This window comes from Melozone crissalis, unplaced genomic scaffold (assembly GCF_028551555.1).
Source record: "Melozone crissalis strain CALT ecotype California unplaced genomic scaffold, PUWL_Pcris_2 ptg000018l_1, whole genome shotgun sequence".
NCBI lineage: Eukaryota > Metazoa > Chordata > Aves > Passeriformes > Passerellidae > Melozone > Melozone crissalis.
Window position 1 is genome coordinate 42,803,849 of NW_026535796.1, and position 27,993 is coordinate 42,831,841.

A 27,993-nucleotide genomic window follows, 5' to 3' on the forward strand; every position below is an offset into this window, starting at 1 on the left:
GCGGCCGCCGCGGTCGCGCGGCAACGGGCCGCGTCCCGGGCTGGGCCATGGAGGAGGAGGCGCCGCGGGGCCGCCGCATCTTCCTCAACCACCTCGACTCCTACTGCGGCCGCAGCATCGGCAAGGTGACCGCGGGGACGGCCCGCAGCTGCTCCCGGCCGCAGCTTCGTTCTGCCTCAGGCACCTCCGCCCGCGGGGGAGCCGCGGCTAGTCCCCGGGGAGCTCGGCCGGGCGGACCGGAGGGTCAGCTGAGATAGCTGCTGAGGAGAGGCAACGGAGCAGCTAAAGGGATAAGATGGAGTAAAACTAAAGAGTAAAAATAAAGAGTTAGGACAGAGGTGGGGATAAAGCCGGTGGGGAGAGTTCAGGCAGCAGCTGATCGCTGTGGAGGGCGATAACCAAGTTCCCTGTGAGCCCCCCCCGCCCGAGAGGAGCCGCGGCGGAGCGGAGGCGTCCAGGAACTCGCCGGCACTCTCGGCTGTGAGGCCTGGGACACACGGGGAGCCGGCACACCCCAGCTGAGCCTGAGCAGCGCCTGAGCATTTCCCCTCAATGGGAAGCTGTTTCTGAAGAGCATTACCAACAACAGGAGCAGGGCTGGTCAGACGGTGCTGCTACCTTCTGGAGATTACGACAAGCTGTGTAGGGCTCAATAGGTATTTGTATACAAATTATGTGTCTTGTATATTGCAGTATTTATCCACCTCCGTTGTTGGGGCGACGCTTGAAAGCGCAGAAGATGAAGAGGAGGGAGAAGAAAATGAACCCCCTGTTGATCCCACGAGCACAGGGGAAACCTATGAAATAGTGGGTACTCTTTCTAATCCAGAGAGTGCTGATCTACAGTTTGCAAAGGAAACATATGCAGTAAGTATGAGTCTGATTTCAGATTGCCCTTAGACAACATTAGAAATATCACAGGTCATGTAAAATGACCTACACTAAAGAAATTTTGTTCCTGCTGGAAGCGGTATATATCTGCTTTACTCCTGCTTGCTGCATGTGCTCTGGCTTCCACTCTTCTAGGTCTGACACAGCAAATATAAAAGGAAGGAACTCAGACAGAAAATAGATGATGTCCTCTTCATAATTTTTTGTAAAAAAATCTATCTCATTGATCCACAGGTCTGCTTTGTTTTTTTCTCAAAAGCTTACACTTCAAGGATCTGTCATCTTCTTTTTGTCTTTTATCACCATTTTGAAGGTAGTGATGCTGGACTCAAAGTTAGTGTCCTTCTTAACTGTTCACTGAAATCACAGCTTTCACTAGCAGCTAATTGTTCTGAATACCTCCATTTTTGTATAAAAATGTGTATGTCCAGAGTTTAATTAACTAGAGGAGTCTTGCTCTTGTGGATGTGATTGCTTATTGCTTGATTTAGTTTTCTGAAACTAGAAATTGCCTCTGTCTCAAACTGCTTGTTATAAACTGGTTATTATTCTTCTTATTGAAGAATCTCTTCCAACATTTGAAAATTTTGATTCAGATGTCTATGCAGCTGAACTGTTCAATCAGGAAATTATGGATGGTGGTGTTAAGTTTTAACTGCTTTTGTCCAAAGTGTTTGCTGGATTTGCTCAAGTAATACAGATAATTTGAAGTCAATAAAAATTACAGAATGCTATCTTGCAAGGAAAGTGACATTTTTTATGTCTTCTCTATTCTGCCAATGGATAGTTGTTTAAAATACCTGGATAAGTAGTAGATATTTTCAATACTCACAAATGCACTAAAAATATGGATCCTAAAATACCATTAAAAGTCTCTATTTTTTATCTATGTTAATATGCACTCAAAATTAGAAATTTCAGCATTTAATTTCCATTTTATCAGCTTTCTTGTATCTGACAGATAAAAGTTTGATAACTATCTTATGAATAATTCCAACATCCTAGTGTTAGAAAACCACATTCTATCCAGATATTTAACTAGAAGAGGATTTTTTTTTTTTTCTCTAATGACAGAATCTGTTTTTCCCTCAGGTGTCTTCTCAAGAAGAACTCTTAAGCCACTTGCTTGAGTGTGACATTGTTTTATACAATATCACTGAGGATGTAAGCCAAATTGAGGAAGCAACATGGGCTGCTTCTGGTTAGTATAGCTTTACCTGAACAGAAATTTGGTTTGTATGTAGCCATCAATGTGTAATGAAATTATCATGGGTTCACTTTAATATAAAATTGGGTTCCTTGATGGAGAAATGCTGCACAAATTATTAGGATAAATAGCAAGGAACCATGGAATGCACTGCCACATTCAGAAGGGAGAGAAGCTGACATGGAATGGTCCAACTCTTTAAATGGCACATCTTTGTAGGCAGTAATTTCCCCAATAACTGTCAACCATCATCTCATCTCTTTGCATCAGGAGGTGGGTAGAAAATTTGCTCCTGTGATATTCAAAGAATGTTTCAATATTTTATATAATTATTTTCTTTTTCTTTAAAGTACAATAAAAAATATTGCTAGCAGTCTTTTGAAAACTTTCTCCTTACTGTTACACCCAAATTCTTCTAATAGGCAGCTGGAATCCTTTCATGGTGAGAGTGCAATATGATTCTTTATATGACAGCTAAACTAAATTATGCTTTCTTCTTTATAATATGAACATTCAGACAACAGAATAATTTGCATAACAAAAAAATTAATTTTATTGTTTTATATTAAAATAAACTTTGTTTGCTTGCTTTTCTTTCTTCCGTAGATTTTTCTTTCTTTCTCTATTTGTTTTCTTTTGTGATTTTTTATCTTTATTTTATATTAACTCAAAGAGCATTTGCTTAAAAAGACATCACATAGAACATTGGTATGAGTGTCTATCCAGGACCTTTATATAGAAGCAAAACTGCAATTTGAATAATACAGTTTAAAATAAAATTCTTGCTTTCATTTAACAGCCCTACATAAGGAAATAGAGACTTTTGCAAAACAAAAGTTATTCATCCTCATTTCAACAATAATGACCTGGGCAAATACCAAACCCTTTGACCCTGTAAGTAATATCAAAACAATTAATATTTTTTCAACAGATGTTGCTATTTAATGGAAAATATTCATTACATTAAATTATACAATATATTTTGGGTGTGTACTTCAATGATAGCTGGTAAAGTGAGTGGGTTTTTAGGATTCTTTCACCCTTTCCCATTACTCACTGCCAAAATTGCTAGATGAAATTCTCTTTCACAAAAGTTGAGGTATTGGGCTATAATGATACAGAAAGACATAAGGAGTTGCTTAATCAAGAGGCAGGACAAATGCTAACCACAATATGCTCTGTCTTTCAGTCATTAAAAAAATCCCATATTCATTGCATATTTAATGAAATACATAATTAAAATGGATACATCTTTATATCAATATATGTAAAGTATTTTCAGGAGCCATGTTGGGTGCTTTGTAGTATGCTATTGCAATTCTCAAATTCATTGTTACAGAAATAAAGTTTTTCAACCTTGTGTACTGCTATATATAATAAAAAGTAATGTTTTTAGAAATATAAAAAGAAGTTAAAAATCTTTTACTGTGAAATTTGAAATTGAACTAATGGCATTTTCAAAATGCTGAACCTCAAGGATCAAATTCAGAACCTTGATGGTTTTCAAACGAAGACAAAGTTAAAACAGATTTTAAAATGCTTCTTAAAAACTTCCTTTAACTAGACCTTTAACTAGACCTTTAAAATTTGTTCTGTTTTAGGAAATGTATATCAATAACGTTTTTTTTCTTCATAGGAAAATCCTGAAGCTCCTTTTATTGAAGAAGACTTTCGCAAGAGAAGGTCTCATCCTGGCTTTGTGGATCACCTAAATGCTGAAAAACACATTGCAAAACTCGGGAAAACTGTATGTATAGAACTTTTTTATAAAAATAAGCTGGTTTGCCTTCTTATTTAGAGCTTTATCATATTAATGGAATTTATAAAACATTTGAATGAGTTTTAAGAATATAATATTGTCCTTATAAATATGGATGATACAAATTATTAATAAAATAATATAGTAGCATGGAGAATACTATAATGTCTTTTGAAACCTAAGCGTATGCACAATATAAATCTCAATGTCTTTTTTTTTTTCTTAGGTAGGGAGTAAATCATGCTCATCTTAAAAAAATACTGTTTCTTTGGTTGTACCAGAGACAATCAAAGCTGGAATCTGTATGGAAAGATTTAAGGAAGAAAGATTGTAGAGGAATGAGATATTAGTACTGCTCTAAAGAAAAGCAGCATCTTTAAATATCAGAAAGCTATGTTAGTACTACAACTCATTTAAATCCTTAGATGTTCTGGCCACACCTATCACGTCCTGGATAGTTTGTGCTCTTGGAGCAGAGGCCTTGTTGACTTTTGTTCCACCCTATAATTTACTCTAAAATCATGGCCATAAAGCTGACACAGAATAGCTACAATATGTTATCACTTTACATGTTTTTAAATCCCCTCCTTCAGCTTTGCTTGCTTTGGTCTGATTAGACCATTAATTTTACTGGAGAACAGACTATGCCTCTATTTGTATTTAAGAACTATTATTAAATAAATGCCAATAGTGGCTCAGCTTGCAATTCAGGAAAATGGAAGCTGTTGTCATTAGTGGCGGAGTAGTGAGGAGGTTCAAAGACAACAAAATACACTGATGATGAAGGTGCCATTTGGTCACTCTTTTTCTGTGTTAGGAGTCTCCCATAAGCAATATAATTCAATGTCCATTTCAGAAATTTATCCAGCTAATAACAGAGTTTATTGTGAAAAAAAACTTTTCTCTGGTTTGAACATATATTTGCTGTCTTATGTCCTGCTCAGAAAATAGCCCTAGAAATTATATTCTGTTCTACTGTGGATCTAATAATAGGCAATACAAGTAAAAATTTGATTTACAGCTTGAAAAAGTGCAGTGGTAAATTGGTTTTTCTCTTACTATGCTAACATGGATTTGTAAGACCGTGGGATAAGTTTCACACCTGCAGTGTTAAAAACATGAAAATTTTAAACAGCATCCATCAAACCTTGTGTTAACTTCTGCCACCACTTAATACCCAGATTAATTATTGGCAATATTTCTGACTAGTCCAAAGCACCGAGTCACTGCATACCAAAAGTATTTATATAATTAGCTACTAAGTGTTTGCCAGGCTGAACATCTGTTAAGAAGACAGATATGTAGCAGTACATGATAAAGCATCTTGCATATTTTCAATACTACCTGCTGTAACCCTTTCAAAAGGAGCCCCTGTGCTCCAGAACTCCAGTGTCAGCACCAATGGGTATCACTGCCCCTGGATGGTTTCTGTCAGCACTTTGGAGCAGGATGGCTCCAAAGCATCTGTTCTTCCCATGGAATCAGCTTTGGCTTCCTGTGATGGCTGAAGGCTTCTGGGTTATAGTCTTTACTGATTCCTAAATTCAGTGGCATCTAGGGAATATGTCATCAGTGAAAGAAATTACAGTGTTATCGTTCCCTGCAAAGACCTCAGACACTAGAATTCATCAGCCAGCCAGGTAAAAAAGCTCTTGCACCAAGAATAGAAGGTTTTCTAAGCCTTATTGGAGAAATATCTGCCTGCCAAAGGCAGAAAAGCTCTTCATGCCGCATCTCTGTTCTCAGTGACATCACAGTTCCCGAATCCATTTAGACCTGTTTCTCACTTCAAGCAATTTTTAAGAAGCAAGCAAACAAGCCAAAAAAACCCACAGCCCGGAACTGAGGATCCCAGCTAGAAAGTGACACCTAGTGGCTTTAATGAACAGCACGGGAACGTGACATTCCTTACCCGGGACTAAACGTGCCGCGAGGAACAGCAACATGCCTAAACATTGCCCTGTGTTTAAAATTACCTATAGCCAAGTAACGTCAAGTAGTACCTTCTCAATGGGTGGCTTGTGACGCTGAGTAACTATTGTTAGAGGAATTGGACCTGTTCTAGAAGTATGCATTTCAGTGAAATACAGCACTCAGTGCAAAACTAGGGTTTGTCTTCACACAAGGCAGGAGTTAGCACACGGTACATGGAAGAAAACCCTGTGTTACATTCCTTTTAAGGGAAATGAGAAGTAGCACCTCCTGTGCATTCAGAAGAGGCAGGTTTTACCTGCTAGGAGACAGAAATTACTATGTATCTTCTGGGACATGTCTGCAGCCTGCCCAAAGCAGCCCTGGGAGCTGCTGCTCTTAGGTGCAAACACTATCTGCCATGGAATCACCCAAGCAAACTCAGTGTGTGTTAAGATCCGAGTAGTAAGAGATATCTCTACCCAAATAAAGATGCAAATGAGACCACAAACTGAAGTCAATTATACAGATTTTATTTAACAATGAATATGAGGTAGAGAGAAAGAAATAGAAAACAGAGGAGAGAGATCAAGCAGAAGATAGTCACCACCCAAGGATTCTGCTGGGCTTCTCAGTGATGGGGGTCCCAAGATAGTTCAAAACTTTTCCTTTTCATACATTTTAGCAGAAAAAAGGAATTAATGTTCATTGGCCACAGAGTTCTCTTAATCTATTTGTTAAATTATTCCCTCATTTCTAATGCTAATTAGTCCCAAGATCAGTCTTTCTCCTCTTTTGAGTTGGTGGGTTTCTTGGGTGGGAAGGCCATAAGTTGGTGGTCATGACCTCTCCCTGCCAGAATTACTGTTTTACCCAGGTGGAGTTGATTTCAGCACACTTGCTGAGCTGGCTTTCCTTATGGTCTGTAAATTCTGCATTTTGTGATCATTGTCAGCATTATCATTCTTCTCCCCAAGCTTTGTTAATGTAAGCTTTATAATGTTTTGTAATGCACTGTCTGGGATAACACCACCTTCACCTTATCTCAAGTTGCTGGTGGTTTACCTTACAGGTATCCACACAGGTGTATTCAGGGGATTCAGTGATGGCTGGTAGTTGCCATCTGACCCATAACTAGGGGTGATCTTTGTTTGACCACTGGTACACATATGAACAGCTGCTTCATGACGCTGTTGGCCACAGTGGGAATTTTTGTCCAGATGTGTTAACCAGGACATACTAACCAGATCAGCCCCTGCCATGCCTGGAGTTAGAGATATTCTGCTGTAGCTCCCTTCTGTGCTTGTCCCATGGCAAAGTCCTCCTGTGGCCCTAGCAGTGTTTGAAAAAGGCAGCTGTCTTTACAGTGTGGAAACTCTTCTGCTGTCTGTAATGTCTTCTAATTTTAGTGTTTCTCGTGATTAATAACTGTTAACTAATTAATTCAACTAAGCTGTTGAATTCAGTTTAGTTGAAGTCGTTTTTATAACAAAGTTTCACTTTCTAAGTGTATAGATAAAGCCAAATAGATACAACACACTGACTTTGCAACTTGTCATTGAGTTACATGGTGCTTTGCTTATATAATCAAAGATTGGCTAAGACCTGCCTTATTTTTCTGTTTCTAAAATATTATAAAGATGCCAACAAAAGGTCCATTGTCCCCCCCCCAAAAAAATTATAGATCCCAAATCTGCACATGTATTCCCACTGTGTTAAAGGCAGGTTCTTTACATTTTATGATGAAGATGTATAATGCCTAGGATATTTACAATATGAGAATTATTTAATAATTTTGTTTCTTCTTAAAAATTTTTAAAGTGGCCAATTAAAAAAATTATTTGAAAGTTTTTTTCCTTTACGATGATTTAAAAATCTTTTTTTTTCATATAACCATCCTCACCATTGATACAAACAGTAACAGACAGGCAATTTTATGACATTACACAGATCAGCCAAAAATTTGTGGGTTAATCATGATGTGTGGCTAGCAAACCATTTAAATAGTTCAAAGATTTTTTTAATAGTGCATCAAAATGAAAGTAAAGAAATTATAAAATCATTAGTCCAGCATTTTCTGCTCCTTTAGACAGCCAAATGCAAATAAAATGCATTGAAAAAAATAGGTTTAATGAATTTCAGAGTTATTTTTTCTTGAAAATAGGAAGTAGAAGCATGAGTTATCCTGTTCACTCAATTGATTTACATAACTTCCAAATTTTACCTCTTAATTTTATTTTATTCTTATAATCTTTGTTCAAATGTAGACAGACCTTTTTTTGAAGACAGCTGTAGACTGCTTTTCTTGAAGGAAGTAATAATAACATGACTCAGGAAGCTACAGGATATGCAACAATTGATGTAGTTACAACTTGGAAGTGATACAGTTTGCACACTTTGTGTATTTAGTGTACATGTATTCAAGAGTCAGTGTAAACTTGTATCCCAATTGCAGTCCCAGATTTTAATGAAAACTTTTTGCTGATTTCACTTTACAGAACAAAAAAAAGTTTTCAACTTATGTCGTTGCCTCAGGACATCAATATGGAGCTGAGGAAGGACTCTTTCACTACTTTTTTAAGGTAGACATCCAACTACATTTGAAGGATCATTTAATTTCTTGGGGCAAACTGCGCTGGAATTGAATCCATTTTTAGCAGCCTTGGCATCATAAGCTCAATGCTTTTATGAGCAGAACTGTTTATTTGATCCTTTTGAAACATTTTGCTACAGTGGAAGTGTTTTTCCTTTTTTTGGCTCTATTTTTTCTTAGATATTTCTCTAGTTTTTGAACAGTATCTCCATATGTACTTTCCAGTGAGAACATGTCTGTCATGTAAATGGAATCCAGGGAAATGTCTTTCTATTCAACAGTCTCTTTTTTTTTTTTTTTTTTTTTTTTTTCTTAGGGTGATAAAAAGTAATATTTGCCAAGATTAAAGAATAGTCTTTAAAAAAACCCTTTTGCTTTTAGTAGTTTGGCAATCAGTACTGCTCAAGAATGGTCTCCTTTACTGCAGTTCTATTAATTATTCAATAAACTGAACTTTAAATCTTGAACATAAAGATTTGCCTTGTAATCAAATGTTCCTTTTATAGCTCTAGTTAAAAGTAACCCCTTTTTTTTTTATCACTTTATTCTCTGATTTTCAGATGTGTTGGCTTGGTGAGACTCCTGCAATACCTGTTTTTGGAGATGGCAAGAATATTATTCCAACCATTCATGTTCGTGATTTAGCAATGTAAGGGGAAAAAAATTCTCTGAGCAATAATTGATACCTAGCTAGATGACAAATCCACTAGAGAGTACTGAGGTTTTTAAATGGGGTGGATTGATTTAAGGTCACTTTTGGGCCCTTTTAACTGAGTCATAGAGAGCCTTCAGTTTCTCTAGAAGCAGATGTGCTTTCTGGAATCCTTATCTGACTGTTGCACTGGTGCTTTGCTTTTAATAAATGACGAGTCATGCTCAGTCCACAGTGTGATTCCAGTTAATTGGCACAGAACTGGAAATGGATTGTGGACTCAACAGCAGACTAAGACGACATCTTGCACAGATATAGCTTTTTATTCTTTTAACTTCCTTCCAAATAAAATGTGTAGCTGTGCTTCTTTATTAAGTGAAATATGTGTGAAAATGTCATGCTCTGAAATGTTCTGCAAGAATTTTCAGACTCTTGGTGCTGTTTCATGAACTGCCTTTAACAAGGAGAGGCCTGGATGCTTCTCCAAGTACCAGCTCGGGCTGTCCTTGCTATGTTTCAGAGTGTTGCAAAATGTAGCAGAACTCAAGCCAGCCTTTCAGTATGTACTTGGAGTAGATGCATCGATGCACACGCTTCGAGAATTAATAAAGGTAAGAGAGTTGATAAAAGCATGATATTTTAATTTCTTTTTTGTTGTTGTTGTTTTTTAGTATATCTATGTAAGGCTTTAAAGCTATGTGTTTTACTGAAGTAGACATTCCTAGGTCTTCCTGAATTATCCTGAGTAGTAAATTACATGAAAGATTACTTTGAAATCCTCTAAGAATTCTGTCCTTTAAATGAAGTAGTTTACTTGATCTTGCAGAACTAATTTTTGCATTATTATCATTAACTTTAATAAAATTTTTACCTACGAAAGTTATGGAGAATTGTTATGAGATTCACAGAACTGTGATTAGATACTGAGTCTTTACCATGTGTTTCCCTTCACATTGTAGAAGATATCTTGTTTTTCCAAGAGTTTTGAAATTAAATCTAGAAGTAGTCTGAATGACACTGCTAAACAGTACACTGTGATAGTGAGAGTCAGTTCATAGGACACTTGCTCATGTAGATTGAGTAAATGTTACATAAAGCCCTTTTGTTGTTGTTGCTGTTGTATCAAAGAGAATTTAATGAAACAGGGAGCTCACTAGAAGATGAAACCTGTGCCTTGGTCCAGGGAGGCATCCCAAGGAGAGTGGTTGGTGTCCTTTCATAAGTATGAGGGTGTTTAGAGATGCCAAATAGAGGACAGGGGTAAGTGGACAGTTCTTGGGGACGGGAAGTTGCCAGTGGAGAGGGTACTACAGAGGCTTCTCTTGGCAGGGAGCTGTACCAGCCCGGGGAAGACTGGAAAGGTGCATGGGAAAGAAACACCTTGAGAGTTCTTGTTGAAAATAGCTGAAGATTAGAAGAGAGTTTGGAATGGGTATCACATATGCCTTTTCCATGCTTGTCTTCGCTGGGTGTCCACTAAGTGACATCATTGAAGCCAGAATGCTGGATTATTTGATCTGATGTTGTTACGGTCCAGTTTAAACCCAGAAGAGCAAAGAAAACTAAGTCTCTGTGTAAAAAATGGAAAGGTTTGGGAGGTTTGAAGGTTCAAAATGTATCCCAAAAACATGATTAAAAGCAAATGAGGTTAGATGTTGGTGCCAAAAATTTGATATATTTTATTTAATAGTAAAAGAGGCAAAGGGGAAGGGAAGGGAAGGGAAGGGAAGGGAAGGGAAGGGAAGGGAAGGGAAGGGAAGGGAAGGAGCTAGGTGGAAGCATATCACCCATCCAAAGGTCCCAATGACGTCTCGTTGCTCTCGTCCATCTGGACTTCCTCTGGTGGTGAGGGCCACCACACAGAAGACTGTAGAATCCAGCGGGTTAATGCAGGCTTTGGGCAGGTGGGAATGCCCACGTGTCCCCCTTGCAGGGGCCAGTTTGACACTGTCCCTTGCAACACTGCGGATCTGTTGCATCATGCTGCAGTGCTCTGGTGCGGGATCTGGGGACCCCTTTGGGGGGCCTTTGATGGGCCATGACACCCCTTCTACTGTGGATAAGCTTTTCTCGGGTGAAGGGCCTGTCAGCTGAACGGTGTGCACAGTGGAGGAAGGGCGGTCACTGCCTCTCACCAGAGGCTTTTGCGCTACACCCCCAAAAAGTCTCCTCCCCCCCACGCCTTTAGGTGAGAGGGTCTGTGAGCAGCCTGGCAGCTGATAGCCCTGGGCTGGGTCACTCCTCAGAAGGTGTTAGGCTTGTGCTCTGTGAATGCATCCTTTTTCCGCAGCCCTAAATTATTACTTTATCTTATCTTCATCAGCAAGCAGGAGCCCCGTTCAGGGTGTGGTGGTCTTCGCAGCCTTTGTAAAACAGTTTTTGCTATAATAGGCAAAAGTCCTTCATGAAAATGTTTAAGTCATAAACTGTAGTATTTCAGTCTCTGACAATAGTTTACACAAATGCTCTACACAGATTTTATGGAATTTAGTGTGATTTAAATCTATTCTAAAGGGCTGTAGGAGTAACTAACAATTTCTGTCTAATGATGAAATGCAAATGATATGTGGAGAGTTATCAGTAGCGTTGATCTGAAAACCCTTCCCAATTGTTAATGAAGAACCTGAAGGAACCTGAAGTAAAAGTGCTGGGAAAATAAATATCTCCAAATACATATGAAGCACTAGGAATTTATTCATATATTTAAGAGCATTATAAAGTTTTCTGTGGGTTTTTTTGTTTGTTTGTTTTTCTTTTGGTGTTTTGATTTTTTTAAATTGCGGGTAGTAAGGAAGAAGTGTTACTTAGCAATGAAAAGCTATTCAATGCTAAAACATTAAAGTTAATATATTATTCTTAGATCTATTTCAATCAGTATCCTGATTTTCAAGGCACAAATGTATTGTTCTTACATCTATTTCAAATCAGTATCCTGATTTTCCAGGCACAGCGTAACATAAAATTTACAGCACATCTTTTTTCCGCAGAAATTCTGTTCATTTTTTTTCCTAAGAATCTGATTTCTTAAGTGGTTCTGATGTGGCTTTTTCTTTATTTGTTTCTTTGTTTGTTTTTCTGACAGTGTATCAGTAAAAATATTGGACCAGGAAAAATTGAGAAGGTTCCTAAAGAAAATGCATTCCTGAGCAAAGAGCTAACAGTCAGTAATTTGCTTTCTTTTACTTCTTCAGGAAAGTATTTAAACTTAAAAGTATGATACAATTAAATATATAATTTCTTTTTTCTTTATTTGAGCAGAAAAAAATAGCCCCAAAATATGCCTAAAAATATTTAAAGTGAGTTCAAATTTGGAAAATAAATAAATAAAATCTAGCCATCATAAAACACAGAATTTTGAAGAGTTACAGCCTCATTTAAAAAATAAAACACTGAAGCCCTGATATCACTGTTCCCCTTAGCATATGGGAGGGCTCTAACAAAACCTACACAAATGATAAAAATTTTAAAAAAGTTAATAATGCAGTGCTACTAAGGCTGATGAACACAGAATACATAAATTACGTTGTATTCATCTATTTATCTGGAAGAAACTGTTCATAGCAGAAATAAAGAAAATGCAAGCCAGATAGTTTTAAGATGGCACTTGATAAATTTATAAAAGTGGGGATTCCTTGCAGTTACATGAAAACTTTTCATTGCACAGAATATTGTTTAGTGTTGCATGTTCTAATTTGAGAACACTCAAATACAATCATACATTAAAAATTAATATTTTTAAAAAGCTTAAATATCTGTTCTGTTTTGTATGTAAACCTTCTTTCCCAATGCTTTTATTCTTTCTATTCTCCCCATCCATTCTAGTCTCTTGCTCCAGCTGTTCTTTGAACATGCATAGATTAAGTCTGTAAATAAATGTAGCTTTATTCCTCCAGCAAATGCAACTGGATATGTTGTTTGTGAACCTGCGAATGGAATCTCTTTATCTGAAAGAGAATTTCAACATTAACTGGTTTGCTGAGACAGGACTGATAGATAACATTGCTCAAGTTGTCTTGGAATACAAGCAAGCTCGAGGATTACTGGTAATGCTTTGGTATAGTATTTTAAACTGCTCTTCTCTCTTTATTCCCAATAGAAATGGTTATATAAACACAAGTCTTAAATTAATTAAGTAAAAATACATAGAAGATGGATATAGATGCAAAATAAGTGAACATAAAAACTTAAAATTAAATTGAAGATTTAAATAAGAGGCTCTTTTTTTGCCTCTTTAAATAAGAGGCAAAAGAAAAACAAAGAAGACTGAGTTTTATTTCCTTTATGCCTAAAACTGAAATTCTGTAAATGCAAATTAGCTTAATGATGGAAAGCTGCTATTCTGAAGCTAGTTTCTTTATGCAGTGTATGGTACTCTTGGTATATTTTGCCTCAGGAATATAATAAGTGTATCTTTTATTTAAATTTGTTTTATAATACTCAATAGTTAGGTGAGTATTTTGTGCCCTTTATATATTCAGTGAGTGTGGATATTCCAGTGCAATATAGCCTTCCTTTTACCCTGCTCTGTAGTGTAATTTACTGTGCAACTTCACTATTTCCTATGTTAGCTTGATATTTAGAACTTCTGTATTCAGATGTATAGGTTACTGAAAGGTGCAGAAAAATGCCTGTTTACATCCAAGTATCAATAAAGCTGTTTAGCATGTCTATATCTGGTTCAAACTTTGAATAAGAGTTCAGGGCATGTAAAAAAGATGAAGATGCTATTGTTAAAAGTTATTTACTGAAAGTCCCTCCATAGCTCTGAAAGAATGAGCAGATCTGTGTTTGGGTTAAACTATTGCATCGCAGAACAAATCCATCTAACTAAAAAAACAGTACATACCAGGTAGTAAGGAGAAGTAAGGCTAGCTAGACTGTCTCTGTCACTACTCTATTGCAGAGTCTGTACTGTCAGATTTACTAAATTAAGATACACACTTAATTAGGTATGATTATGAGTTTATTGCATAACATATTTAATAAGTGCATACTGGGATCCTAATTGCGCTTACGCATCCTCAGGCTAGGTAGGCTGAAATGAGACATTACTTAAGATTGTGATGGATCTGGAATTTTTGAGGTCAAAATAATAATTTTGATGACAGCAACTCTATCTCAATTGGAAAGTAGAGACATTCCAAAATTTGCTGCATCCTATCTGTGGGATTGTGTTTCATCTCTTTGGATTATTCAAACATTAACTAGCCACAAGAAATTGGTCTGTAAGTCTACTAAATAGAAGCATGCTTTTTCTCCAACGGTAAATTTCATCATCTAAGTAACTATGTTACTTGAGACCTGTGGGTGATAGAGGAGATATTCAACAAGAAATAAATAAATAAGACAAAAATATCCTTTTAGTTTTAAGTACAATTGCTATTTCCTATTAGTCATATTAAAAATATTGCTGCTTTTACATAGAAGCATATGTGCTGTTTGAATAATGTCATATCTTTATCCTTTTTTCCAGCCTCTCAAAGTTTACATTCACGGTCCTCCCGGCTCTGGCAAATCTACCATTGCTAAGGAGCTCTGCAAGCACTACAAGCTACATTATGTTAGCACAAATGATGCCATTTCTGAAAAAATTGCAGATCTGGTGTGTTGCTGTTTTCTAATATTCCTGTTATTTTAATTTCTCAGATTTTAAGATGTGTGGCAGCATTTAAAATTTACTAATAATCCCATTATTTGAGAATGGAAATATCTATCTTTCAACATATTGATCATCTCTGGCATTTGCACTGAAATCTTTATAGAGAATGGAAGTTGCTCAGTATCTCACTGTTCATGAACACACATGAAAGGAATTATTTATTTTTTTCTTTTATTACATCTGTGTATAAAGTAAATTTGGTACCAGAATTTCTGAGCCAACGCATATTTCTGTTCTTGTCATCAGGAGCAAATTGTGGCTAAAGAACCTGTCAGGGTGGAAAGTGAAGTAGAAGGAGAAGGAGAAGGAGAAAGAGAAGGAGAAGGAGAAGGAGAAAGGCTTGTAGAGGAGGAGGAGGAGGAAGAGGGTGAAAATATAGAAGAAGCAAAGGAATTCTTAGATGCAATAAAAGAAAACATGCAGCAGAATAAAGGTAGGAAATACAAAGTATGATGATGGGATTCGGGTAGGCTATTGCAACCCTATGCAAATGGAAATTAAGAAATAAATTTGTGTTCTAGACTTTTAGTTCCTATTAAAATCAAGAATCAACCGGACAAGAGAGAGGAAATACAATGAAGGGTTTATGAGTTGAGATAAAGACAGGGAGAGATCACAAACAGAGTACTGTCATGGGCAAAACAGACCTGACTTGGGGAAATTACTTAAATGTATTGCCAATCAAAATCAGAGAACCCACCCCTCTCTTCTCTCCTGAATTTAACTTTATTCATGATTCTCTGCTTCCTCCCACCAGCAGCACATGGAGACAGAGAATAGAGGTTATGGCCAGTTCATCACATGTTGTTTCTGCTGCTGATTCCTCCTCAGGGAGAGGCGTCTTTTCCCTGCTCCGGTGTGGGGTCCCTCACACAGCAGACAGTCCTCCACAAAGTTCTCCAGCATGAGCCCTTCCCATGGACTACAGCTTTTTATGAACTGCTCCATTGTGTCTCCCTTCCACAGGATGCAGCCCTTCATGCACAGCCTGCTCCATTGTGGTCCCTTCCACCGGATGCAGTCCTTCAGGCTGCTCCAGCTCGGGTCCCCCACATGATCCCAAGTCCAGGCACCAAACCTGCTCTAGAGTGGGCTCCTCTCTCCGTGGGTCTGCAGGTCCTGCCAGGAGCTTGCTCCAGTGTGGGCTTCCCAGGGGGTCACAGCCTCCTTTAGACATCCACCTACTCTGAGTGGGCCTCTCCATGGGCTGTAGGTGGATCTCAGCTTTCCCCTGGACCTCCATGGGCTGTAGGTGGATCTCAGCTCTCCCCTGGACCTCCATGGGCTGCATGGTGACAGCCTGCTCACCCTGGGCTGTACCACAGCCTGCAGGTGGATCTTTGCTTTGGCACCTGCAGCACCTCCTCCCCTAGTTCTGCACTGACCTGGGTGTCTGCAGATAGGTTTCTCTCACAGATTCTCACTTCTGTCTTCCCTGGCCACTTTTTATTTCTGCACAATGACTTTTTCCCTACATAGATATTTGGTCACAGAGGCATTACTACCATCCCTGATTGGCTTAAATTTGTTCAGCAGAAGATCCATCTTGGAGCCATCTGGCACTGGCTCTGTCATACATGGGGGAAGCTTCTACCAGCTTCTCAGAGAAATCACCTCTGTAAGTCCCCTGGCTAACAAAACCTGTCCACACAAACCCAATCCAACAATACACCTTGTATATTAAAAGTGACATATTTTAAAAATATTTTGGTGCCTCTTTAATCATAGCACTTTCATCTTTCTACTTCAGAATTTTTTAATAATGTCATGTTTTCTTCTCAGAGCAGAGAGCATAACATTTCTATAACATAAAGTAAAAAGCTGGTGAAATATACCTTTGTCAAACTTGCAATAATGAAAGTAGTTTAGTAAAAACAAGTGCACGCTAATATGAAATTGTGGGGGTTATTAAGAACCTCATACATCATTAAAAAGTAAATACTGTTTATGGAAGCCTGGAAAGAATTTGTAAAAGATTGAAAAAAGGTTCCTTGCTGAAAAATATTAGTTACCATTTGTATATTAATAATGCCATGTAGTTTTGGTCTTAGTGTTTAACATTTTCCATGTGGTATAAAGTGATCCCCCCTAAAAAGGTGATCTGTTGCTAAGGGTTTAGCTGATTTAGATCTTGTGTATCTGCAAAGAAACGAACTTCTCACACACCTGGAAACATCAGTAATGAGACCTATGGCAGCATCTCTTCTGCATGCTTTGATGTGTTGTTTAAAATTACAATGTCTTTAAAAATAGTTACATACTTTTATGATTAGAATGGTTTATAAATATCTAAGTCTTTTAATTGTCAAAGCAAAATAAAGTAAGAAACAAAAGGACAAAATTTCAGGTCAAACCTGACTTTCCTCCTACGTATTTTCTCGGCAACATAGGACAGGTAAATAAACTAATTCATATCACAACCTGTCTGAAAATGAAACTTGTAGAACCTACCTCATGTCTTTTTTGGAAGACTATCTTTAAGTCTTATTGTAAAGTGAAAATAGAAAATTATTGCTTTCTCGTGACTTTTTTTCTCTAAGTATTTCTTTACTGCCTCTATTAAAATCTGATTTTATCATTCAAAATAAAACTAACTTCGTGTTTAGATCATTAAGGACTGATGTTTATATCCTTGTAAACACAAAGGTAATTTTATTTAATATCCACATTTTAATATTCCATAGATTGCTGACAATGCATAATATACAAATAGTAACTCAAAATATTTAACTTTTTAGGGTCTAAGTAGAAGAAAAATGTATTAAAATGTATTAAATGTTAGTAAAATAATTTCAGATCTCTTGTTTCTATAAACTACGCACCTATTAACCTTCTTTGTCTTAGGGAAACTAGGTGATGAGTATATCCTTAAAATTATGAAGGAAAAGCTCATGTCCATGCCTTGTAGGAATCAGGGATATGTTTTAGATGGGTTCCCAGAGACCTATGAAGAGGCAATGGAGCTTTTTAGAGGTGTGTACTGCTTGATTTGGTTTTGTTGCTGCTTTTGTTTTTATTGCTGCTGATGTTGTCATTATCATTGTTGTTCTCAGAGCCATACTACTTGAGTGCATCAGCACTGTAAAGACTGCAGTGCAAGATACAAAACTAAGTTTTGTGATGTGTGATTATTAGAATGTAAGAAGGACTGTAATGCACCTTATTTAATTTATGCACAAGATAATTTTTAGACTATCTTTCCTGGTAATGTAAAAAGTAAATGCACAAGCATGGAGGATGCTCTCTTGTCCAGCTCCACTTAAGCAAGCTCTATAGAAGAATTTCTTCGTAATGTTTAAGGGCTACTGAATGAGGGGATCCAGCCAGTGCACCAGTACATATTTTGTGAGCCAAAGTACAGTGTATTTATTAGGTAAGCTATTGTAGATACACACATTTCAAATTGTGAGCAAGCACTGTCTATACATTAAGACCAAGAATCATTTTCATGTTTAAATTATAGCTGAGGTTTGAAGGTACAGAAAAATAGTCTTGTTCAGCTTAGTATGCTGTTCTGCAAATGGTCATGCTCAGCTGGTACTCTACAGGCAGTTTTACTGACTATTCATAAAAGCAGACCCTTAGTAGCAAAAACCATTTTAACAGAGTTGTAAAATATTTCTACTCATTGTTCTGAGCCTTGTCTCTATTTTTTTGCAGAACAATTTATTGGGCAGGAGGAGAGGCCAAAGATAAGACAGCAGTTTTAAAATTGGACATGTTTAAAAATTGTATGTGCATGTAGATACATCTGTGGTATAGGCAAACAACTACTAGTGTCCCAAGGTACAATTCTGGGGTGCCTGGCAACATGAATTACTTACTGAATACTCTAAAATGGTGTCAAGGTTAGATTAATTTCCAATTATTATTATAATTTGGGTATTGGCAAACCTGTGTTTTACTTGGCACATTTTTAGCAAATAAAGTGATATTGTTGCTTCAAATGAAAATGTCAATTATTTCTTACTTTTGTTTTAGTAGAAGAAGATGAAGGAGAAGAAGAAGAGGAACAAGCAGCAGGCAAAATGCCTAAATTTAATCAAATAATCATACCTGGTAAGTTCAATAGATTTATTTATAAATATACTGAGTAGTTTAATTTTCTAATTAAATAAACTGATGAAAAATTGCTGCCACCAACAAGAAGTCTAAAATATTACTCCATCTGTCCCTGTTTAATTTAACTTAAAAAAAAAATCAGTTTCATGTAATGCTGCTGTCCTCATATTTAAAAGTGAACAATTGACCATAGAATCATTTAGGTTGGAAAAGACCACTAAGAGCATCAAGTCAAACCCTAAATCTTGCACTTCCAAGTCCACCACTACACCATGTCCTTAAGTGTCACATCTCTCAAATACCTCTAGGGATGGTGACTCAGTCATCTCAACTTCTCCAACAGCCTATTCCAATGCTTGGCCACCTTTTTGTTGAAGAAGTTTTTCTTAATTAAAAGGAAGGGTTTGGTTCAGTTTCTGGGTTGTTTGTTTGTTTGTGTTTTTTTTGTGAAAATGCCACCAACTGTTGGCTGATAACAACAGTAGTGGCTGTCTTGTTGTGATTACAGCAGCTTAATGGAATAAAAATGTAATGCATTGGTTATGCTGAGAATTAAAATAGAGTGGATTTAATCTATGTAGAAATTGCTTTATCCTGCTGGTTTTGCTTGATTCCTTTGGAAATTTTGTATATATTCAAACAATATGTTCTTCTCCACAGAATTTATTTTTTCTTTGATGGCATCTGATGAATTCCTTATAAACAGAATAATACAACTTTCAGAGAGTGAAGTTGCTGGAACTCAATATACTGAGGAACAGTTCCTGGAAGCTCTGAAACACTTCCGCAAGATAAATGCTGATGATGTGACAGTTCTCAACTATTTTGATGAACTTGAAATACATCCTCAGTTTGTTGGTAAGGAATAATAAAATTAGTAGATATAACATGAATAAAAAATTTTTGTTCTTACAAATGTAACACTTGCAAAAATCAAATAGTAAGTATCCATATATAAAAAATATTTTTATTAACATTGCAGAATACATATACAACAAGCATATAATTATATACCTGCAAAAATATTCTTTTACTGTTAACCTGTTTGTAAAATTTGCGTTGTTAGTTGTTCATTTTTGTAATTGGAATTATTAGAATAATTTTGTGACTTAGTTTACAGATCTCTGTACTGGCATCCTTTCACATATGTGTAAGAGTACATTTTCATGGACATATACATCATGGTTCCTTATATTTTTTTTCTTTAGATTTATCCACTGATGCTATTGTTGTCCTCAAAAATTGGATTTGTTACCTGGTGGGCAACAAACTAATAATTACATCCTGAAGAGAGGAATTGATTGTTGATTTCAGAGTTGTGCTAACCTCTGTGCTGGGTGGTAGTCCACAAATCAAATGCTCCTACTGTCAAAACTTTTGACTATTTATACATTTTACCAAACCAAGGGATTAGTGTTTATTGGCTAAATATTACATAGTTCTCTTATTAATTAGTATTCTTCTATTGGGTAATTATTCTCTTGCTTCCTATGCTCAGTGTTACTCTTCTTTTGGGTCAGTGGGTTTTTTGTGTTGGTGGTCCTTGAATATGTTGGTGGTTGTGATTTCCTCACTGCTGGCATTAACTTTCACCCAGCTGGAGCTGATTTCAGCACAATTTCTCAGTTGGCTTTGTTCGTTTCTTCCTTGGGCTTTCTGCCAAATGTCCTTATGGCCTGCAAATGTTGCACTCTTTGTGTCCACTGTCAGTGGTACATCCTTCTTCCCCAGTTTGTTAATGGCCCATTGGTCTGAGATCATTGAGTCTTGTTCAGGCCTACACCTTAACAAGGTAATTCAAGGAACAAGTAATTTGTTTTTGTAACACCTGGATAGCATTTAGAGCTTGCTGTAGGTTTCATGGGTTAAACCTTCCTTCTTGTTGATCAAGATTGAAAGTATGCAAAGATGAAACATCAAAGTACATAATTTCTTAAAAAAAAAATTTACGTTTTCCACATTTTGCAACCCCATGACAATATGTGGGTAATCTGTAAATTAAGAAGCATTTAAGAAAATTACTAGAAATCAAAAGTGGAAGCCTGAGACTGAATCTGTTTTGCACTATACCTGTACGAGAGAAAATTTGTCTTCCCTACATACTATCTAGAAAATTGTGATCACTGGGAAATCTTGAGAAGATAACTATAATCTGATTATTCATGCCAGAGAGTGACAGCATTCTAAAGAAAAGGTGGGTTTTAGGGGGTAGAGGAAAGGAAACAAAGAAGGGTGAGACCTCTGCAGCTAAAATCAAACTGCTGATATTTGCAATGTCTATTTGAGATGAATTATGAAAAGTTAATTGTCCAACCCCCTAGCCACAAGTGATTTTCCAAGATTTTTATTTATTGTCAGTCATGGAGATTATTTTGAAAATAATAAGATATAAGTGTTTTTAGGAAGTGTAGTAGTGGGAGAAAATAGTGAGTTAGTGTAATTATTTTAGAATTGAGGAAATTCTACAAGTAAATGTATGAAATGGTAAATATTAAGTTCTGGTGTCACCAATTGGTCATATTCCTAGCTTATACACTTCCAGATATGCAAGTAGAGGCACTGTCAAAGAATTATGCCTCAAGATTATTCTTCAACTGTAGCCCATTCCAAATACAGAAACTCACTTGCCTACTGATTTTAGTTATTGCAGTATCACAACCGTGACGATCCAGACGGTTTTCATGTTGGGTGTATTCGGAATACTTCAGGAATGCAATTCCTGATTTTTGAAAGAAGAAGCTGTAAAATAAGCTTTATCACATAGAATTATGTTAGTTTCCTCCTCAAATCATGCTCAGACTTTGGATTTGAGGTCCAAATCACAAACAATTTAACTCTTGGGAAAATGATATTAGTATTTGAGAGTCTGATTTGCCTGAATTGGTGATTAGAAAGAACTGGGAAAAAAGCTTTGCCAATGACTTTCAAAATAACTTCCTAAAGAGCTGTGGAGCTGCGGCGACTGGATTCTCATCTAAATTCTGTATTATGATTCTTCTTTTTCCCTCCATCTGCACGTCTCCTTACCCACTTCTGTGCTTTTACACCTTCCATTTCCTGCCCCTGAACAAATCCTTTACCTCAGTATTCTCTCCCTTCAAACAACCACTTTTCCTCTTTTCCATGTACATTCCTGTACTGTTTCTGCCACCACACACTGAATGCATACAGAAACTAGGGAGCCCTGGAGAAAGTCTTCATTCTTCTGTATTTTTTCTTTTTCTTGTCAAGTTTATTGTGCAAGTAACTTCCAGCAATTAGAAGTAGAGAAGGAATAAATGAAAGAGAAGGTCTTGTTCAGTCCTTGTGTTCCTACATGAAGCTACAAATTTGTTTTGTAAATATAACACAGTAAGATATTGACTGGAGAAAGGTCTGTGTATTTGTAAATCTGTATGAGTGAAAACATCGGAGTTTGTGCCACATCCTAACAACCTATTGTGTAGCATTCAGGGAGGAGAAAAGGAGAAAACTGATGGTTTTGTGCATCCGGAGAAGTTGACATAAGATTAGTGCCAGGAACATCTCTGAGATATGGTAGTTGACCTCTTTTTTGGGTTCAAAACCTGGGCAAGCTTCAATGGTTAAACAATCGTTGTAAAATTTATTTTAGTATGTTTCTTCCTTACATCAGCTTAAAAGGCAAAGTATTTCAGATGAAACTGGTAAAGAAAATCAGATTTAGAAAACTTCATTCTATGTAACAAAAAATTGACATTTATAAGCGATTGAAAACAACATCTTTTACTTTAAAATTCAAATAACATGAACACAATATATTTTTAGGTCTTGCATAATACTTGAGGATAGTTGACAAAACCTTGAAATGGTTCTCTCTTGTATTATTTAAAAGATGTAGCTGTATATGAAGATTTTGAAAACAGACTTGCTGTATCAAAGATCATCAAGGATGTTGGAGAACCTCGGAATTATGGTTTGACAGATGAAGAAAAGGAGGTTTTGCAACGCCAGGCAGCTGAGGAACAGCTTGCCAAAGAAGCTAAAGAAAAAGCTGAACAAGAGCGTAAAGAAGATAAGGAAAGGGAAGAAAGAAAGGAGAGATGGGAAGAGTGGGTAGGTTAATACTTTTTTTTGGAAAAACATTATTATTTATGTGTTTTAGATGACTTCAAGTAATTTGTTATGTAAATACACTTGGGAAATGTAGCATAAATTCTCTTGTTCCTTGTATCCTAATTTAGGTTTGGGTTAGGCTATCTCCACAGTGCATTTCAAAGCCCATCTTACATAATATGCTTTTTTTATTACAGACATAGCATTTTTTTGCATTTTGGTATCAGCATGTCTTTAAAATACTTTTATGGTACTCTTGTTGCTGCTGTGCTGTAGCTCTTCTATTTTACCATTTATAAATATCTACTACAATCAGTGGAGACTTTCCTTACCAAGTCGAACAGGACTTTTGCATTTGCTCAGTTTACTTCTAAGCGCCTGACTAAGTCTTAATTATCAAACTAGATTTTTAGCTCAACACTGACCCAATCTTCCAGCCTACACTGCAGAAAGGTTTCCTACGTGTGTAAGAGCTGAGTACTCGGTTCGGTAAGGAATACCTGATGCAGTCTGAAGGATGGTTTTTGTTTGCTAATAATCTAATAAGTACTTGGTATATAGGCTAGCTGACCCCAGAAGACTTGCTCCTGATGCTTTTTCCTTATTTACCTTTCCACACCCAAGGACAGTTTGGTTAAATGACCTGAAATTGGTACTGTAAGAATGTTCCTGTTCACACCCAAAGTCAGGCCGTTTCACCAGAAGGCAAGTCTATTGTCTTCTTTTAGAGCTATTTAAAAACAAACTGATCCTTCCACGGAGAAGTCCTTTTCTTATATTTCAATGCCCATACACATCTATGGAGCAATAATCTGCTGAAATTACTGACAATTAAAGAAAGATTTACATTCCTCTGATGTTGGGTCATATATAAGGGTTTTCTAATATCTGATTGTTTACAGCTTCATTCAGCATTAAACAGCATTTTGTACCCTGTGAAGTTCTTAAGAATAGCTAACACAATTTAGGTAGATTCAATCCAAGCCATGTACCTTTAAAAGTGCAAACTGCATTAATCAAAGCTGAGGTAGGTGTTAGATAAAACGTGTGTTTAAGGTTATTCTTTAAAATAGGCAGATGATCAGATCTAAGCAACTGTTCATTTGCTCTTGACGCTGTAAATTAGCTGCTGTCTCCGAGTAGTGGCCACAGACCACTTGCAAGATTTATTCAATAGCACTCCTGAATTGTGTGAATAAGGTAAAAATCGGTGTATCTGTTTTATCTGAATATTGCTTTTGTGTTATGCCTCCAGTATAGAAAAGCAGTCTTCAGAGTATCATCTGTTTGCTGTAGCTCTATATGACTCAGGCTACTGATGAATAAAGTGAGTGAAGAGAGGACAATGAAAATGAGTTGCAGAAATCTTCTGGCTAAAGCTGCTGCAAGTATGCATGCTACTAAGTGCTATTGAATGGAAGGAAGAAAAGCTTGCAGCAGTTATATTCCCTCATCCCTCTTACTTTTTGAGTGTAAAAATATCATTTAATTTAACCTGAATTCAGAAATAAATTTAGCTGGTGGAAACAGATGTATTTCACTGTGGTTTTAGTGACTAGTTTAGTTTATTTGACTCTCAAGCCCCTCAAAAACATTAATGAAATACGAATAAAACAAATAAAGGGAACCAAAGAGAAACAAACTCAACACAATTAACAAATTAAAAAATTAGAAAGCCAGGGCTCTCTACTGATTAAAAATATTCTCCTTCCCTCCAGTTAAAATAAGCCTCAAGAAACCACCTGTGTTTTGCAATAGTACTAATTTTTGAAGTGCTACAGTGTATTTCAACTGTTTTGCCAAATACCTTATGGAAACAGGACCACTGGAAGACTTGAGACTAAACCTCCTTTTAGGTGTTAAAGAAAAAAATAAAATCATTTTAGTGAAGAGATGATGTCAGTTCTTATTATGTTCAATTCTGTACCCTCACTGTGTTGTGTGCTCTAAATATAATAAACAGTTAATAATTATTACCGTCAGCTTGTTCTTTAAAGTTTTGTCCACAGCTTCTAAAACTATTTTTTCCCTCTAGACCAGCACTATTATTTAGCCAAATGTTATTTGATGGACTTTATAAACATATTTTTTCTTTATTAATTGTAGATTAAACAGCAGGAGGAAGTGAAAAAACAGGAACAAGAGTTATTGGAGGCCCAGTCTATTCCACTACGGAACTATTTAATGAAGCATGTCATGCCAACACTTATGCAAGGGATAAATGAATGTTGTAGGATCAGGCCCGATGACCCAGTCAATTTTCTGGTAAGGTGATTATGTTTTGTTTCTTAAATATTTTTGAATACTCATGTAGACCCAAATAATCTCTATTAGTGAAAGGACTTAAATTTCCTCCCCACTTGCAGGACAGTAACTAATTAATGATTAGAATCTGCAGTTCTGGTGACCAGCAATTATAGTGAAAATTAAAACCCAGTAACTACTCCTCATGGGATCAGCTGATACTGTGTATCAAGGGAAGGATCCACTGTAGTTAAACAGTAATAGCACAAAAATCACTACCAGAATCTGTTTCCCCTTAGTATGTGCACTCTGCACATCTTATGTACCCTGACAATTCTGCAGTGCCATAGAGGACTACAAGTTCAAGAACTGTTTTACATTAGGCTTTCATTTCCACTAGATTGATTTGTGCCAATGAACCTGTTATGATATCTGATAGCTGGAGTTAGGTGCCTCAAAAGAGGGTCCACAAACAAAGAAATCCCTGAGCAATTACATCGTTACAGTCCAGACTTCCCATCCCTCACAGGACATCCCTCATGGGACCAAGAGCTCTATGAGGCTCTGAGATCTGGTTGCCCTTCATTGGTTTGCTCTCTGTTACCAAGGGTTTGCTAAAGGGTCACCTCCACACCCTCTTAGGTCGGTTTCAGTGGGCTTTTGGTTGGTTCTGTTTGTTACAATCATGTGGTTGTTACGGTTCATATACCATGATCTATGGGCTGTCTACCCCAGCTATTAATTTTTAAGTAATGTTTAAGCTGCATCTTTGTCTATTCTATTATTGATGTTCAGATTGTTAGTGCCAGGTTTCACTGTAATCCATCTTTGACTTAAAAACACAACCATATGGTTCAGAAAAAGTTCAACCTGCAGCCTAAAAATTCTAGCTACTTATGCTTACTTTCAAATGATTTAAAATTTTTAACTCTTCAGAAAGCAGGACATCACTCTCCCCCCGCTACCCCCACCCCCTGGCACAACTGAACACGTTGTCATAATGATAAATGCAAGCTCTTTGGTAATTCCCTTCACAATACACACATAAATAAAGGAAAAAATCCTGTAGGACATTCACAGACTAATTCCAGTTGCAAATGACCTCAGGACAGTATCCAGCTCAACTTCGGGCTGCAAGCAGGGTCAGGTCATTGCATTCAGACAGGAATCCAGGTGTAACGTTATTGCTGTGCTGCTGTTCTGCCTGCACATCCTGACCAAGCTGTTTACCAGCTGAAACAGAGGATTTTATTAATCAAGCAAAAGCTTGAAATGAAAGCAGTTGTGTTACAATCCAACTTCAGGCACTAAGGAATGTTTTCTTTTTCCTACTGGTGACAGCTACCTGTAGCTGTAGGAGTATGAGATCTTCCCTCATAACTGCATAGCTGTTAAAGTTCAGGATCAGTGGGTCCAGAAAACAGATCCCTAGACCTTTGCTTGGACTGACAAAAACTGTTATAAATGGTTCACTTCCTTCTCTTGCCCACGCTAGAAACAGTGACTGCTATGAAGAGTGTGAGTGAGGTCAGTGGTATTTTGGATAGTCTTTGGGGGAAAGAGATATCTCTGACATAGAGACATTTTCTGCCATAAGTTACATTTAATATGTTCTGCAGTGTTGTTTAAAGCAATGTTATCCACTATGTCTTTGTTATTTTGCATATATTTTGAAGTTGGAGATGTGGAAATAATTGTAGTTTTGAAACTCTTCTGTTTATAGGCAGAATATCTCTTCAAGAACAGTCCTGATATCGACTGGAATAAACGTTGAATCCTAGCAGCAACAGGAATTGTGAAACAAAAAGGGAGAAAATTCCTAATACATTTTAGATAAAAAATACTTAGTTTCTGATGTTATTTTTGTTTAGGCTTACTATGCAATCTTCATTTTTATTTATCATACTTTATCACTATTTTGTACTGGATTTTTAATCCTCTTCTACAACATTTCCATTTGCTGTATGTATTGATTGAAACATTTACACATCTGTATATTATTTTCCTAATCCTTAGTGAATGAAGGCAGCTAGCCTGAGAAAAACTTTTATTAAAAAAAGAAAAGTATTTCTACTGAAAAAGGAAATAAATAGAAGCAGCAAACTGTCCTATTTCCCCTCCCAGTTTGCCAAGAGGCAAAAATTCACACAATACAGTCTTCTTGTGCTTCTCTGAAGATTGACTGGTAAACAGGTTACCAACACAGGTATGTCATAAAACCTGTGCTTTACTTTGGTATCAAACACATGGCTGTAGAACTCATTTAATGATCTTCAGCATTCAACACTAGATAGATATTTTTTGGAGATTCTTGAAGAGTTTCCAGAACATGGCTGTCCTTCTCAGTTTTGCTGACTTCATCCAGCTGTCACAGGAACCATATCTGTGCTGACTGAGATCGAAGGGATTGCATACTTAGTGTAAAACAAATACAGGATTTTGTCAAAACAGAAGGCAAGGACCCTTTGTGCAAAGGGAGGGGGGAAAAGTGGAAGAGCTGAAAGAATAGTGATATAGAAACATTTGACATTTATATTGTCTTTGAGTATCAGAATTTTAGATGTGTTAATGCCTGATGTTTTTATTCAGATATATTCGTGTTTTTGTAGAGTATCTTATTTCATCTGTTTTCATAGTCAGACAAGTTGGGAATAGAATTCAGAACCAATATCTCCTACTCTAAAGAAACACATATTTTTGTGATCTATACGTCCTATATGCTGTCAGCCAAAGTCACCATTTGTCCTGTGAAGCAGTTGAAGATAGAATAATCGGTAGCTTTTGACACTTTTTTTTAGTTTGAAAGTGCTATTTTTCAGAATAAAGATGACACTTAAAAAGAGAGGGCAAACAAGGTTTTCGCTAGAGTTGCTGTAATGCATTGACTTTTCTAACAATAAAGTTTTGAACTAATCTATAAAGAGTGTGACTTTTTTACAAT

The 27,993-nt window shown here is 36.7% G+C and overlaps 1 protein-coding gene across 2 annotated transcripts; it reads left to right on the forward strand.

Annotated features, from left to right (window-relative positions):
- Window positions 1–7: 7 nt before the first annotated feature.
- On the forward strand, window positions 8–27,938 carry AK7 (adenylate kinase 7). Of its 2 annotated transcripts, XM_054275415.1 has the most exons (18): window positions 8–125; window positions 694–867; window positions 1,984–2,092; window positions 2,898–2,992; window positions 3,735–3,845; window positions 8,267–8,350; window positions 8,922–9,010; window positions 9,534–9,624; window positions 12,096–12,173; window positions 12,907–13,056; window positions 14,487–14,615; window positions 14,919–15,105; window positions 17,517–17,645; window positions 18,654–18,731; window positions 19,395–19,592; window positions 22,588–22,808; window positions 24,915–25,073; window positions 26,776–27,938. In XM_054275415.1, the coding sequence occupies exons 1-18, from the start codon at window positions 48–50 to the stop codon at window positions 26,824–26,826; spliced, it is 2,211 nt and encodes a 736-aa protein (XP_054131390.1). In that variant the 5' UTR covers window positions 8–47; the 3' UTR covers window positions 26,827–27,938. The 2 variants fall into 2 exon arrangements, with proteins under 2 accessions (XP_054131390.1, XP_054131391.1); XM_054275416.1 differs by lacking the exon at window positions 17,517–17,645.
- Window positions 27,939–27,993: the final 55 nt, after the last annotated feature.

What these genes read in the sequence shown, in the direction of transcription:
- AK7 (XM_054275415.1), top strand. Translation starts at nt 48, where the DNA reads ATGGAGGAGGAGGCGCCGCGGGGCCGCCGCATCTTCCTCAACCACCTC. An exon ending in ATACCAAACCCTTTGACCCT is followed by an intron (nt 2,993 to 3,734) that starts GTAAGTAATATC and finishes TTTTCTTCATAG; the next exon opens with GAAAATCCTGAAGCTCCTTT. An exon ending in ATGACCCAGTCAATTTTCTG is followed by an intron (nt 25,074 to 26,775) that starts GTAAGGTGATTA and finishes TTCTGTTTATAG; the next exon opens with GCAGAATATCTCTTCAAGAA.